Source organism: Orbicella faveolata, unplaced genomic scaffold (genome assembly GCF_042242905.1).
Source record: "Orbicella faveolata isolate gen_17 unplaced genomic scaffold, um_ofav_v1 contig_46, whole genome shotgun sequence".
In the NCBI taxonomy this organism is placed as follows: Eukaryota; Metazoa; Cnidaria; class Anthozoa; order Scleractinia; family Merulinidae; genus Orbicella; species Orbicella faveolata.
The window spans coordinates 29,344,454-29,357,500 of NW_028301576.1; the positions used below are offsets into that span (position 1 = coordinate 29,344,454).

General features: G+C 39.4%; 1 protein-coding gene, 1 long non-coding RNA gene and 2 pseudogenes across 2 annotated transcripts in view; 2 read left to right on the forward strand and 2 right to left on the reverse strand.

Moving 5' to 3' along the window:
* The window catches only part of LOC149099532 (uncharacterized), a 31,743-nt gene that overhangs the window by 9,972 nt on the left and 8,724 nt on the right, over positions 1-13,047 (forward strand). The window lies entirely within an intron of this gene.
* On the reverse strand, positions 3,634-5,000 carry LOC149099533 (uncharacterized; annotated as a pseudogene).
* On the reverse strand, positions 10,320-12,063 carry LOC149099534 (uncharacterized). Its single transcript, XM_089277716.1, has one exon. The coding sequence runs from the start codon at positions 12,000-12,002 to the stop codon at positions 10,434-10,436; it is 1,569 nt and encodes a 522-aa protein (XP_089133842.1). The 5' UTR covers positions 12,003-12,063; the 3' UTR covers positions 10,320-10,433.
* The window catches only part of LOC110068800 (uncharacterized), a 5,415-nt pseudogene continuing 4,693 nt past the window's right edge, over positions 12,326-13,047 (forward strand).

Sequence of the window (13,047 nt, forward strand, 5' to 3'; positions counted from 1 at the left end):
AACATAATGATGACAATGGGCCATCTCACACCCTGCTATTGATCTACTGACTGAGGCTAGTTTGTGTATTTTTAGCAAGGGTGTGGAATTCTGGAATGTGAAGCGGTTGTGGTGTTTCACAAAGCATGTGGTTACCATGATAGAGATCATTGATGAGCTGTTGAACCCTATGTTGTGTCTCAATTACCATGAGTATTTCAACAGGTCTGTAGTGGTTAACATTGTGTCATTGGATTTGACCTTCTTGTTTTTTTTGTCTTGTATATTCGTCACTACAGTTGTTGTTCCTTTCACTGCCCTTTTTAAAAAAACAAAAAGAAAAAAAATAGAAAAGAAAAGAAAAATGAAAGAAATAAGAAAGATTTAATTTAAGAACTTGCCGAGAAGCTTTGTCTTCAGAGTTTTCTTAAAATTTGCATGACTCTCGCATAGTTTTAAGTCTTTGTCTAGAGAGTTCCATAGTTTTACTATTCTGCAATAAAAAGATCTCTGACCAGCAGTAGTTTTGCACAGGGGAATATTCAGTAGTTGTGAGTTTCTTGTGGTTCTGCTTGATATTTGTTGCCTTTTGACAAATTGTGATGTCAGATAGGTCGGGGCGCAGCACGTCATGCACTTAAAAGCAAAAACAGGGTCTCGGAGGTAAAGCTGCTTTTTTACGGGAAGCCACCTCAAATTCTTGAGTGATGGAGTTATATGCTCAAATTTATATGTACCACTAATTATCCAAGCAGCGAAGTTCTGAACGAGTTGAAGTTTTTGCACATTACAAGCAGTGGTACTGGACCATACAGTAGAGCAATAGTACAACTTACTGAAAACGAGCGTGTTGATGATAGTCACTACTAGGTCGGAGTTAAATGCGTGCTTTGCTTGATCAATCTGGGCTAATTTACTCATACAGGATGAAACTGTCGCTAAAATGTGGTTGTCAAATGACAGAGTGGGATCGAATGTTACACCAAGATCTTTAATGGACTCTGATGGCAAGAGTTCCTTTCCGAGCAGCGAAAGCTTAAAATCAGATAGCCCACAGATCATCGGGCGGCTGCCAGAGATCATGAGCTTTGTCTTTTCAGGGTTGAGCAGAAGACAATTATCACAACACCAGTTACGAATTAGATGTAAATCCTTTTGGATAGTGAACAGAATGGTCATATCACATCAGTCATGTTTAGGTGGATGGCAAAAACTGAACAAGGACTCGTGCTTTGTTCTAAAATTATCTTTTGTAGTCCAGCATTAAGGAAAAGCTTCTGCAGAAGTGATTTTAGATAAGCTTGTTCCACATTTGATGTTGGACAAGAGGCCTTGGTTTGTGTCATTAAAAGCTGCATAATCGACCAGCTTTTCATCCATTTTTTAGGAGTAGTCAAGCAACAACTTTTGTTTGAAGAACATCTTTGATGAGTGTCATCTTGCAGTTTGAACATGTACCTTTGTCGCCATCAATCTGTGCATCTTCAATGGTTTTATTGCAACAAATGTAACATGGGGTGCATTTGATGTCAGCTCCAAGACATTGAGCAATAAGAAGGTTGTCTTGTAATTCAGGTGTTCCAGGCTTATCTGCAGATTTCAGCTGTGATCCATCTGCAAATGTAGATCAGTTAGTTTCCTTTTGAAGTTTTGGAGTCCCAAGTTACACTTGATTAATAGGCATTAACACATTTCAACTGTCAACCTTTTTGGGTTTCTTGAGACTTCAACTTATACTGTTTGGTTAGGTAATGACTGTCACCGTATAAACAACACCTTTGATTTAAAAAAAAAAATCAGTGTGCACTTTTTAAATTCGGAAAAAAACCTAATTTGCATTCACTTTCGACACACTAATCCACATATGCGATTTACAAAACTAGTTTTGTCTAAGACCTCTTCAGTTGATCATTGTGCAATATTTGAATATAAACATACGTCATGTAGCAACACATGAAAAATGACCGCTTGATACCAGGACCTTATCATTTGAAACAAGGGTCCTGAAAAAGGAGTTTTTCAGTTCGCTATGACATGACAACAGTCCTTGGGATGCAGACGTAGTTCCACTCAGTTTTGGAGTTAATGAGCATTCTTTCTTCAATCTTACTAATCAAAACTGACTCCGTGACCTGCCTGAGCATCGCGTCATCACGAAAAGTTCCCAGTACATTCATCACAAAGTCTGGAACATTCCCTTCATGTCTGTCACACGAATGCCTCCACATCACAGAAATTTCTTCCCGACGTTCGAGAGCATTCAGGTGTTCTCTCCCGAGAGTGCAAGCGCTTCGTGATGTCTCTCCAATGTACTTGTTACAGCAAACTTTGCACACCAGCTCGTATGTTACACCAGTACTGTGGCAATTTCCCTTTCCATCAGTTCGACAGACCAGACAATCGACCTTTGTGCACTGCTTCGGTTTGAACGGGTCTGACTTTTGCAACATGCTCTTAAGTGTTGTTCCTGACTGCTCGACAACCCTGATTTTAAATCTTGTCTCTTTGATCTCTTTCATGTAACAATGTTTAAGCTGAGACCCTGGTGTTGCCGGCACGAAAATCACTGTGTCAAACCCTCCTTTCTTGTACCAGATCTCACGCTTTCTCTGTTTCTCTCGTGCTCAGTCTAACTTTCTCCACTCTCATCACCTGTACAATGGCGTCTCACCACTGGCATCTAGTTCTATCACGCGGGTGTAGGCATGCAAGGCTGATCTTACCACTTCCATTCGAAACTTCTGATTGTAACCTGAGTACTGGAGTCATAACATCATGTGGTTGACATGGGCAACAACAGTTTCCCAAGGGAGCTCTCTACTGCAGTTGAGAAGTACTCCAAACACTTCTTGTGTAAGTATTGTTCTCTTGCAGCTCTATGGTAAGGCTGATCTTGCATTAACTGCGGATCTGGTCAAAACATCTTTGTAGTAGAACTCATGTAACACCACCTTGACCTCATGCTCTTGTGCATTATCTATTACCCTGTTCCTCTTCTCCACCCAGACTTTCAAGTCTAGTATGGGTAGTTTCCCATCTCTGTGTCGTGAAGGGTAATCAACCTCTAGCTCAATCGACTTGTGAACGCTGTTTCCAATTGACTGTACCAGGAGCATGCATCTTCTATCTGCTTCTATATCTTGCTCTAATTCAGCAACGTGCTCATCCTGGATCACCTCACCCTCAACAAACCTGAGGCCAGAGCTGGGAGTGTCCATAATGACGTTTATGTCATCAACATACTTCTTGTACACCCGTAACTTTAGCCCATTATCTTCCACCTTATTCACAAACTGTCTGTCCCACCAGACCATAAACAACTGAGCCAGAACCCCAGTAAGTTCTAGTCCTATGGGACCTCCCCTCGCTTGCAGCTTTATCTCGTTGTTAAACGTGTACATGTGGTTCTTCATGATAAACAAAAGGACTATCTTCATTGCCTCGGTGAACATCTTACTGATAGTAACTTCATCGGGCTCTTCGGCCAGCGGTAACCAAGGTTTTAACCTTTTGGTTCTATTTTCATCTAGAGCACAACCAGTGATGGTGCGTGGTCAGCCTCTGTTGGTCCTGCATCATGGGCAAAACTGCAGCAGCCTCACATCTCTCAACTTTGCCTCAGTCCTGTTCAACGCAAGATACAACCCCAACTCCTCAGCATTCACCCCAACAATTTGTACACTGCTTGTGTGGAAAACCTCACATACCTTCTCTACTGTAAAAGCAATGTCCAAACTCGGATACAATGCCTTAACCTCCGCTGATCCAACAATGATATCTTCCGTGACCTGGCTGTCATTTAACTGCTTAAACTCGGTCAACATCTCCTCGGTATTCAGGCACACACTCGCCTCTTCTTTCCACACCTCTGCCAAAATGAAGCTGATCAAGTGTGACAGTTTCCTGTTGTAAGCTGACACTGCTCTGCAAACCGGTCGAACCGGTGGGCCAATATTCTGGTCACTCACATTCTTGTGATCTTTTCTAAGAGCATACAAACGGCCAAGAGTACAATCATTGACTAGCATGTTGCTCTTGATTCTTGCTTGTCCTCCAACACTCTCTCCTGCATTCAGGATCCTCACCCATAGAATGGAATGTGCATTCGCTTCTGCCTGTGCTCTCTCATTCTTTCCAAATTAAGATAATGTTTAGTAAAACTTTCTTGGCTTCGACAAGGAGAACTTCTCAGAAGTGTGCAATTTTCTGATAAGCTTCTGCCAGCATGTTGGCTAAGTTACAAGTAAAGTTTCAAGGTGTTGAGTTGTCATCTTTAGGTTGTGGAAGTGCCCATCTTTTGCAGATTTCCACTTTATAAGAGCAGCTTGAAATTGAAATTTACCCTTGCTGGTCCCAGTCTTGACTGAATCAACTTCTGTTGAACAGCGCATTTGAGCCTGCTTCTAAATGAAGTTAAAATATTGTATTGTACAGAAAATATTCTCTGACGTCTAGCAGTGTGCCGTACCAGAGTTAACCCTAGTTTTGCAAGCATTACTAGGTTTGGAAATATTTTGTCATGTTCTGTGGCTCCAAAGGTGCCACATACAATATCTGGAGGTATCACTCAGATAAAACAGTTTTCTTGAGCAGCTGCCATTCCTTGACCGTTTCATCTGGATCATCAAGTGGTAATGTGGTTTTCTCTTTCACCACCCCACTTTTTTCACATGTAGAGGTCTTGGGAACTCCATAGTGGTGCAAAGCACTTAAATCACTTATCATACTCACTGAGCTTCTCTGATTGAAGGAAGGTTATGGGTCTCAAGGGCAGTACACAAAACAATGACAATAAATTGTCACAAGGAAACCTGAACATAATATACAGTATTGAAGAAATTTTTAGAATTTAAAACATGGGTAATCTGGCTCTGATGAAATATTTTCCCATAGGAGAAGAGGACACAACTAAATACCTTTCCAGTTTCAGCCTTAAATTCTTCGACACCAAGATATACAGACTGGTTTTTCAATTGACTCCTAAGCAGCATGACACCATGATCTGTACTGCCATCTATCATTACGGAGAAAACATGACAACTGTTCAGTCAGACTGCGAAATCATCCTTTGTAATAGAACTAATTTAGTCATTGAATTTAGTACAATGCAGATTGATTTCAGTATGTTTTTGGCAAGCTCTACACCATTCAATTTTTACAGGGGACAGAGACTCTACAAGTCATGTGGCCTTTCTAGAGCTCAAATATGGAAAGCCGTTTTTAATTTTTTCTCCACCTTTTTGTCTTCCTTTTAATACAGTTACTCACAGGACTCGTACGTTTCATCAGTTTTTTTGGATTAGTTATTGCCCTTTCAGCTACAAGACATTTTCTATGGCCCTGACTGGCCTTGTGTTTTTTCAGTGCTTCTCTTTTGAAGTTGTTTGTTCCACTTCTTGTAGATATTTCACTGTCCTTCAGTGCTATAGTAGGGTGTATTGAGCATATAGTACACTATTGAACCCCTTGCTTGTTTGTTTGGATATGGTTATGATAATGAAGGGCTGTGCTGTGTCAGAATAGACAAGGTTGGCAAGTAGCCAGGGATGAGCTTGACACCACTACCACTGAAATGACCTGGTGCGTTTCAGTTTATACTCTTAACATTTGTTCTTAATCTCCCTTTCCATCTCTGTCTAATCCTCCAACTTCCTTCCACCCTCCACCTTTCCCTCGCTCTCTTCATCCTTCATCTTTGTTTCATGCATGTTCTCACTGTCCATCTTCCTTTCATTTAACATAGTCAGGTAGATTGTACCATGACTTTCAGGTTACACAATACCTTGAGAAGGCTTCTTTTGTCATTTTTTTCTTTTTAACAAAAACAAAAGGTTGATGTAAAATCTAACTTTTCCCAGAAAAATGAAAGTAAATTCTTAAAATGTATGCGTCATTTAGGGAAAAAATAGAAGTTAATCAAACAGTTGGTGTCATAATCCACACAATGTGTTGACTTTTTAGGTGAAATGGCATCCTCCCAGAGCTCTTATGACAAGGGCCTCACTGGCATTTTTTGTTTACATGTGATATCACAGTTTCGGTTCTCCAGTCAATTTGCTCTTCCATCCGATCGTTCCTTATTGAGGTCATGGAACATGGTTTACTTTGGTTTTGATGTTGACATTATTTGCTTCTGAAAACTGTTCAGTATTTTTTGACAGATTTTTGGGGATGTGATGGCCTGGAGTAAATCTTACCAATATTGCCAGCTTTGGACCCAAATGTTGTTTGATTTCAGCCATGATAGGCAGACAGTGGTTCTACTGAGTTATTTCAGCAACATTCCTTGAGTTGGTTCCCTGTTGGTCAACATTACCAGCAGTGTTGTAAAAGGACATTATCTTAGCAGCGATATGGGATGAATATGGATGGTGGGTTGTATGGCCCGTGCTGTGCGTTGTTGCATTTCTATACAAAGGGCATAGTACAACTGAACAAGAGCAAATAAAGGAAGTAAAGGACAAGAACAAATAAAGCAATGGTATTAAGAACAAAAGCAACTTAAACTTAACAGAAGTGAAGGTAATGGGTGATCTGGCTCTGATGCAATGTTTTTTGGCATTGGAGATGAGGACGCATCTAACTAACCTTTTTCAGTTTCAGCCTTAAATTCTTTGATACCAAGGTTTAAACTCATCACAAATAGATGAGCTTGGGAACTGGTGCCTGAAGGGTTAGCAGGGAGCAGAAGCCATAAGCTGAAGGGGAGGTATCCATGGCAACCCTGGAAGTGGGAACCACCCCCAGAAGCAGCTGCTTACTGGCACCGTCACACTGAATGAATCAGTGGAAACAACTTACCTGACCCATACTTACCTAGAGGCCAGCAACCAAGAGGGAGGGAGGGGAAGGGGCGAGAATCCGCAAAGATTCGCTAAAACACAGATCAAATGATCCACAACGATCAGCTAGCAGTACTGCACATGTAATGCAATGAGACACAATAGCCCTGCAAGTCTCCAGAGGGCTGCCCCTTAGGTCACGTACTGTGAAGGGAGGAACCACTGACTACATTGGTTTGAGTCTAATTTTGCCTAAATCATATTTAGCCACATATACAGTGACTGCTCTTCCAATTAACTTTTCTAAGTAGCATGACACCATGATCTGTACTGCTATGTATTATTAGGGAGAAAAATGTGAAAACTATTCAATTAGTCTGCAAGATCATCCTTCATAATAGAACTAATGTAGTCATTAAATTTAGTACAGGGCAGATCGATTTAAGTATGTTTTGGCACGCTCTACAGCATTCAATTTTTGCCGGGCACAGAGACTACAAGTCATGTAGTGCCTTTTCTAGAGCTGAAATGTGGAAAGCTGTTTTAAGACTTTTTCTCCACCTTTTTGTCTTCTTTTCTTACAGTTGCTCACAGGACTTGTACGTTTTATTAGTTTTTGGATTAGTAATTGCCCTTTCAGCAGCAAGATATTTTCTATGGCTCTGACTGACCTTTTCCTTTTTCAGTGCTTTGCTCTTAAAGTTGTTTGTTCCACTTCTTGTAGACATTTCACTGTCCTTCAGTGCTATAGTAGGGTGTATCGAGCATATAGTACACTATTGTACCCCTTTCTTGTTTGTTTGGATATGGTTATGATACTGAAGAGCTGTGCTTTGTCAGAATGGACAAAGTTGGTGAGTAGCCAGGGATGAGCTCAACACCACTACCACTGAAATGACCTGGTGCATTTCAGTTTATACTCTTAACATTTGTTCTTATTCACCCTCTCCGTCTCTGTTTAAGCCTCCAACTTCCTTTCACCCTCCATCTTCCCCTCTCCCTCGTCATCCTTCATCTTTGTTTCATGCATGTTCTCACCGTCCATGTTCCCTTCATCTAACATAGTCAGGTAGATTGTATCATGACTTAAAGGTTACACTATACCTTGAGAGGGCTTCTTTTGTAGATTTTTTTACTTTTGAACAAAAACAAAAAGTTGATTTAAAATCTAACTTTTCCCAGAAAAATGAAAGTAAATTCTTTAAATGTTTGTGTTATTTAGGAAAAAAAAATTAATAAAAGTTAATCAAACAGTTGGGTGTCATAATCCACCTAGTGCATTGACTTTTTTGGGCAAAATGACTTCCTCCCAGAGCTCTTATTACAAGGGCCTTATTGACAATTTTTGTTTACATGTGATATCATTTTTGCTCTTCCATCCCATCATTCCTTATTGAAGTCATGGAACGTGGTTTACTTTGGTTTTGATGTTGACATTATTAAGCTTATGAAAACTGTGTTCAGTATTTTTTGCCAGATTTTTGGGGATGTGATGGCCTGGAGTAAATCTTACCAATATTGCCAGCATTGGACCCAAATGTTGTCTGATTTCAGCCATGATAGGCAGACAGTGGTTCTATTGAGGTCTTTCAGTAGAATTCCTTGAGTTGGTTCCTTGTTGGTCAACATTACCAGCAGTGTTGCAAAAGGACATATTATCTTGGCAGCCATATGGTATAAATATGGATGGTGGGTTGTATGGCCCATGCTGTGGGTTGTTGCATTTCTATACAAAGGGCATAGTACAACTGAACAAGAGCAAATAAAGGAAGTAAAGGACAAGAACAAATAAAGGAATATTATTAAGAACAAATGCATTTTAAACTTAACAGAAGTGAAGTTAATGGGTATTTAGAATGGACTTGAACAATTCTTGATTGCCAGTTGAATTCACTAACCCAAGTAATTACAGCCACCCAATCAATACAAAGTTAGATAAGAGAACCAACCAATGAAAATTAAACAATACTGAAATAAAATGCATTGTCAACCAAGGTAACTGCTATAGGAGACTAGTTGCTAGACTTAACAAGATTGTTATATTTGTTTTAATACATGCACATGCCCAATGTGTCTGTCATTTCATTGATGTCCAAGAGCAGCATTCCCTTCATTGGTTTACTGTTGGCTAATATTGCCACCAGTGACCCCAAACATCACATAATGTTGGCTTTAATAGCCAGGTTGGCAATTCCGTACACATAAATGGTGGACCGCCTGGATGGATTGGTAACTATAGCATCAAAGTGAGGCTAGAAAGGCCTCGTATAAAAACATGGCGTCGCTCAAGCGATAAATTATGGTAATGTTTTCCACATCTTTGGAACACGTATAAAAAACTGGCTTGACTCTCTGTTCTTTGTACAACTCAAGCAGTTTGCACTGTGAACTGTTTAGTAACTACAAGCACCACACCATCCTCAAAGGCTTAATTGGCATCTCTCCAGGAGGTGCAATCACCTTCATCAGTCAGCTTTATACTGGAAGTATTTCAGATAGAGAAATTGTTGTGAGAAGTGGACTATTGGATTTGCCTCTTGAAGAAAATGACAGTATTATGGCTGATAAGGGCTTCACAATACAAGACTTGTTGCCTTTGGGTGTTTCTTTGAACATTCCGCCCTTCCTTGGAAGTTCAAGTCAAATGCCCACTGAAGATGTTGTTTTAACACAGGAAATTGCAAGTCTACGCATACACGTCGAACGGGCTGTTAATAAAATAAAAAATTTTCACATTTGGGATGGTGTTGTGCCTCTACACCAGTTTACAGTAGTAAATCAAATGTGGGCAGTTTGTGCTGTTTTATGTAATTCCCAACCAAATATCATTTCTGTATGAATTCAATTGTTTTAAAAACTTCTATAAACTTTACAGCTTTTTAAATGTTTACTTTCAGATTATTCAGTTGAAGGTAATTTGCTTAAAAAGGCTTTTAAACCCAAACAATTAAGCCAGTAGCACATTCAATTCCACTAACAGAAAAGCATCAGTGTGTCCAATCTGCTCCATTTTTACTGTTTACATAACATTGTTTTCAATCTTATTTGATCCTGATTGCTTACTTAATGAAAGATCAACATATAAATGTAAGAGTGATCATAGATATTTACTGAATTTGGGTTCACAATAAAGTCAAACAAATGTTTTGAATGACAATAATTATTATACATGTACATTTGGAACCAGATTCTACATATCTCAGTGTAGTTTTCTTTTTTAAACAAACAAGCATATGTGTAAATTACATATTTTGTATTATTGTGAAATAAGAATGTTTTGAATATCAATAATACAGTCATGTACATAACCCACTGTATTATTTTTTAATGGAAACAAACAAGAATTTCTGTAAATAATTATTGTGAAATACTGTAAGAATGTTTTAAATTATCAATAACATATGTACAAATAGAACCCACTTTCACATCCTTAACTATTTTCTAATGGAAACAAACAAGCACTCTTGTAAACAAGCTCATGAACAAAACAAATAAACAGATGTGTTATAAATTGAGTGAAAAAAATTATTGCAAACTTTTTCTGCCTTCCTTCTGTACTTTTGCTGAAAGAATGATCAACATTAAAACTCTCCTAAAAGTCCCCCAAAAAGTTTATGTAGAACAAGACCATCATGGCAAGGAGGACATAAAAAATTCACTTAACACTCATCCTTAATGGCATGTTGAATTGTGAAAATCTGCTGCTGCAAAACTCAAAAAATGTTCAAAATAATACTGAACAAGTTTACTTCTCAGGTCCTGCCAAAAGACAGTATCAAATGCAATTCCTTCTACATACAGCCCTTTACTGGTGTACACAATGAAGTCACACCACTGGACACCAGTGATGCCCATTTGTCGTTGCACCTGCGTATAGTAGGCATGGTCTCTCTTTAGTCTGCACTGACTGTCACTTATTTTCTCCGTAAAAAAACCTGGATCCGAACAGGCATCCAGCGGTGTCACATGAAATTTGGTGTGCGGACATTTCACTTCAGCTAAACCAAAGCACACTGAACATCCGAAATCCACAACTTTGGCATCTGGTGTGGCACCCAGGACCGGGAAGCTTTTCGACACCACAAGGCCACTTCTGAGGACAGAAACAGGTGTTTTTCTATTAAACATGAACTTCTGATAGTCCTGTAGAGCAATGGGCTTGTATTTAATTCCATGTGCAGTGTGTTTTGATGAAAAGGGCTTGGGATGCATAAGTGACTGTGCAAAGTTTTCATGGTTCCTTTGCCTTTTTGCAATCAGCTGGAAACTTGAAGCAGTACATTGATATTTGCGTTCTTCTTTCCATTCAATGCAGCCTGTTTGCTCACGAGTGCCACTCTCAATTGCATGAATTTTGTCTTCATCGACTGTTAAATTTGCCAGGAGTGATTTCTCTCCATCAGTCAGTACTTGAGGTACAGCCATATCAGCTTCATTGGAGAGAGAAAATCGTGGATAGTTGGCAATGTTTGTGACAGGAATATTATTTCTGGGAACAGCAGTTAGGTCAGCTTCGGCAGAAAAATTTGACTCAGTGAACGAAGCTTGATAGCTCAAAAATGAACCAACAGGGCTCTTGCCAAACTTTGTGTCCACAACTTGAGCCTTTTCATTATTTAACATTTGAGCAAAACCCATGTTGGCATCAATTTCTGCTAGTTCAGTCTTAAAATGATGTTCGTGGTTCTCAACATACTCTTGCTGCTTGCGAGCTTCATAAAGAGTACACTCCACACTATCACGTGAAGTGCTTGGCTCATCCAGCTTTGTTTTTTTAACATTTACTTCCATTACAGGCTGGGGTACAATGTTTTCTCCACCACCCTTTTTGTGCCACTTCTGCAGTTGTGATGTGCATGCCACAAAGGGATTCTCATCATGCTTGTCACGCAAATCCTTAGTTGTTTTCGCTTCAAATAAAGTGAATTTGCATACCTTGAGCATGAGTGCCGAAATGTGGTTGCAAAATCCGACTTTGCCAGCAACACAGGTGCAACTTGAATGTAAAACATCACCCTTTATGATGCACAAAGCAAGCTTAAGTTGATGAGGAGGATCATTTTTCCGAAAGCTGTGATAACACTTAGCTTTAAAATAAAAGCGCTGCTGGTCACTCGCTGCCATTATTTCGTGGAGATATTCGTCTTCCAGAAATGTCTTAGCTTTTCGTAAAGTGGTTGGCACAGAATGGTGATCTTTATTACCAATGTTTTTACTAGTTCTTGCAATATGCTCGTTCATTTCTGCTCTGGTGAACACTGGCAATTTTGACAGTGAATTACTCCATCCTTCTGTTGGATAATCGACTGAACTCGGGTTTTTGTCACCTTGCAACTGTGATGCATCCTTGCTTGATTCACTTCGATTTCGTTGCTGTTTTCTCTTCGTATACAGCCCATTTGGATCAGGATCCACAATATTTTTATCTGTTCTTGTTTCAATGTACTGCTCTACTCTAAAAAAGAGGAGAATTATCAGGAACATGTTATGTGAAAGACGGTAGATTGAAGACGGGAAGGTATGTTAACAAAAGAGTGTACTGTAAAGTATAGTAATATTTCTCACCTATTCACAAGCTCCGCTTTGGTCTTAAGGCCTTTTCCTGGGTCACCTCTGCACCACAGCCAAAACTTAAGCTCTTTGTTTTTTAATTCGCTTGGTTTCCGTCCAGATAACAAAGCTCCTGGTACATCATCTTCTGTTAAAACAGCTACATTTGATGAAGTTGTTGGCATGTTGGCCATGTTCGCGTGTTTCCTCGAGGCCTTTCTAGCCTCGCTCTGATGTTAGTAGTTACCATTCCCTCCGAGCGGTCCACCATTTATGAAAGTCGTGAATTGCCTTCCAATAGCAGCATTCCCTGAGTTAGTTCCTTGTTGGCCAACATTGCCAGCAGTGTTGCTATACTGTTGGTTGTTCAGTCAGTTATGTTTCCTTACGAGGTCATATCAAAAAAAGGTAACAGTCAACACACTTTGTAATGTGATGGGCTGGTTGCTTTAGTAAATTTAAACATTCTGTGAAAGAATATAAACAAATAAATGTCCTCAGGTCATAACTCCGTCCTCAATTATTTTTGTATACAGATCACATGGAATTGGTTTGGAGACTTCACACTGTCAGGTTGTTTAAATGAATATCCCACTTGCTTGATTGTCACCCAACGTGTTGAAAGATAAAACATTTGCATCAACTGCAAAAATTACCTTTATATAATCCCACCCAACGACTTTCATTACTAAAAATAAATCTATTCATGATACCTTTTTTTTTTTAGTCATCTTTC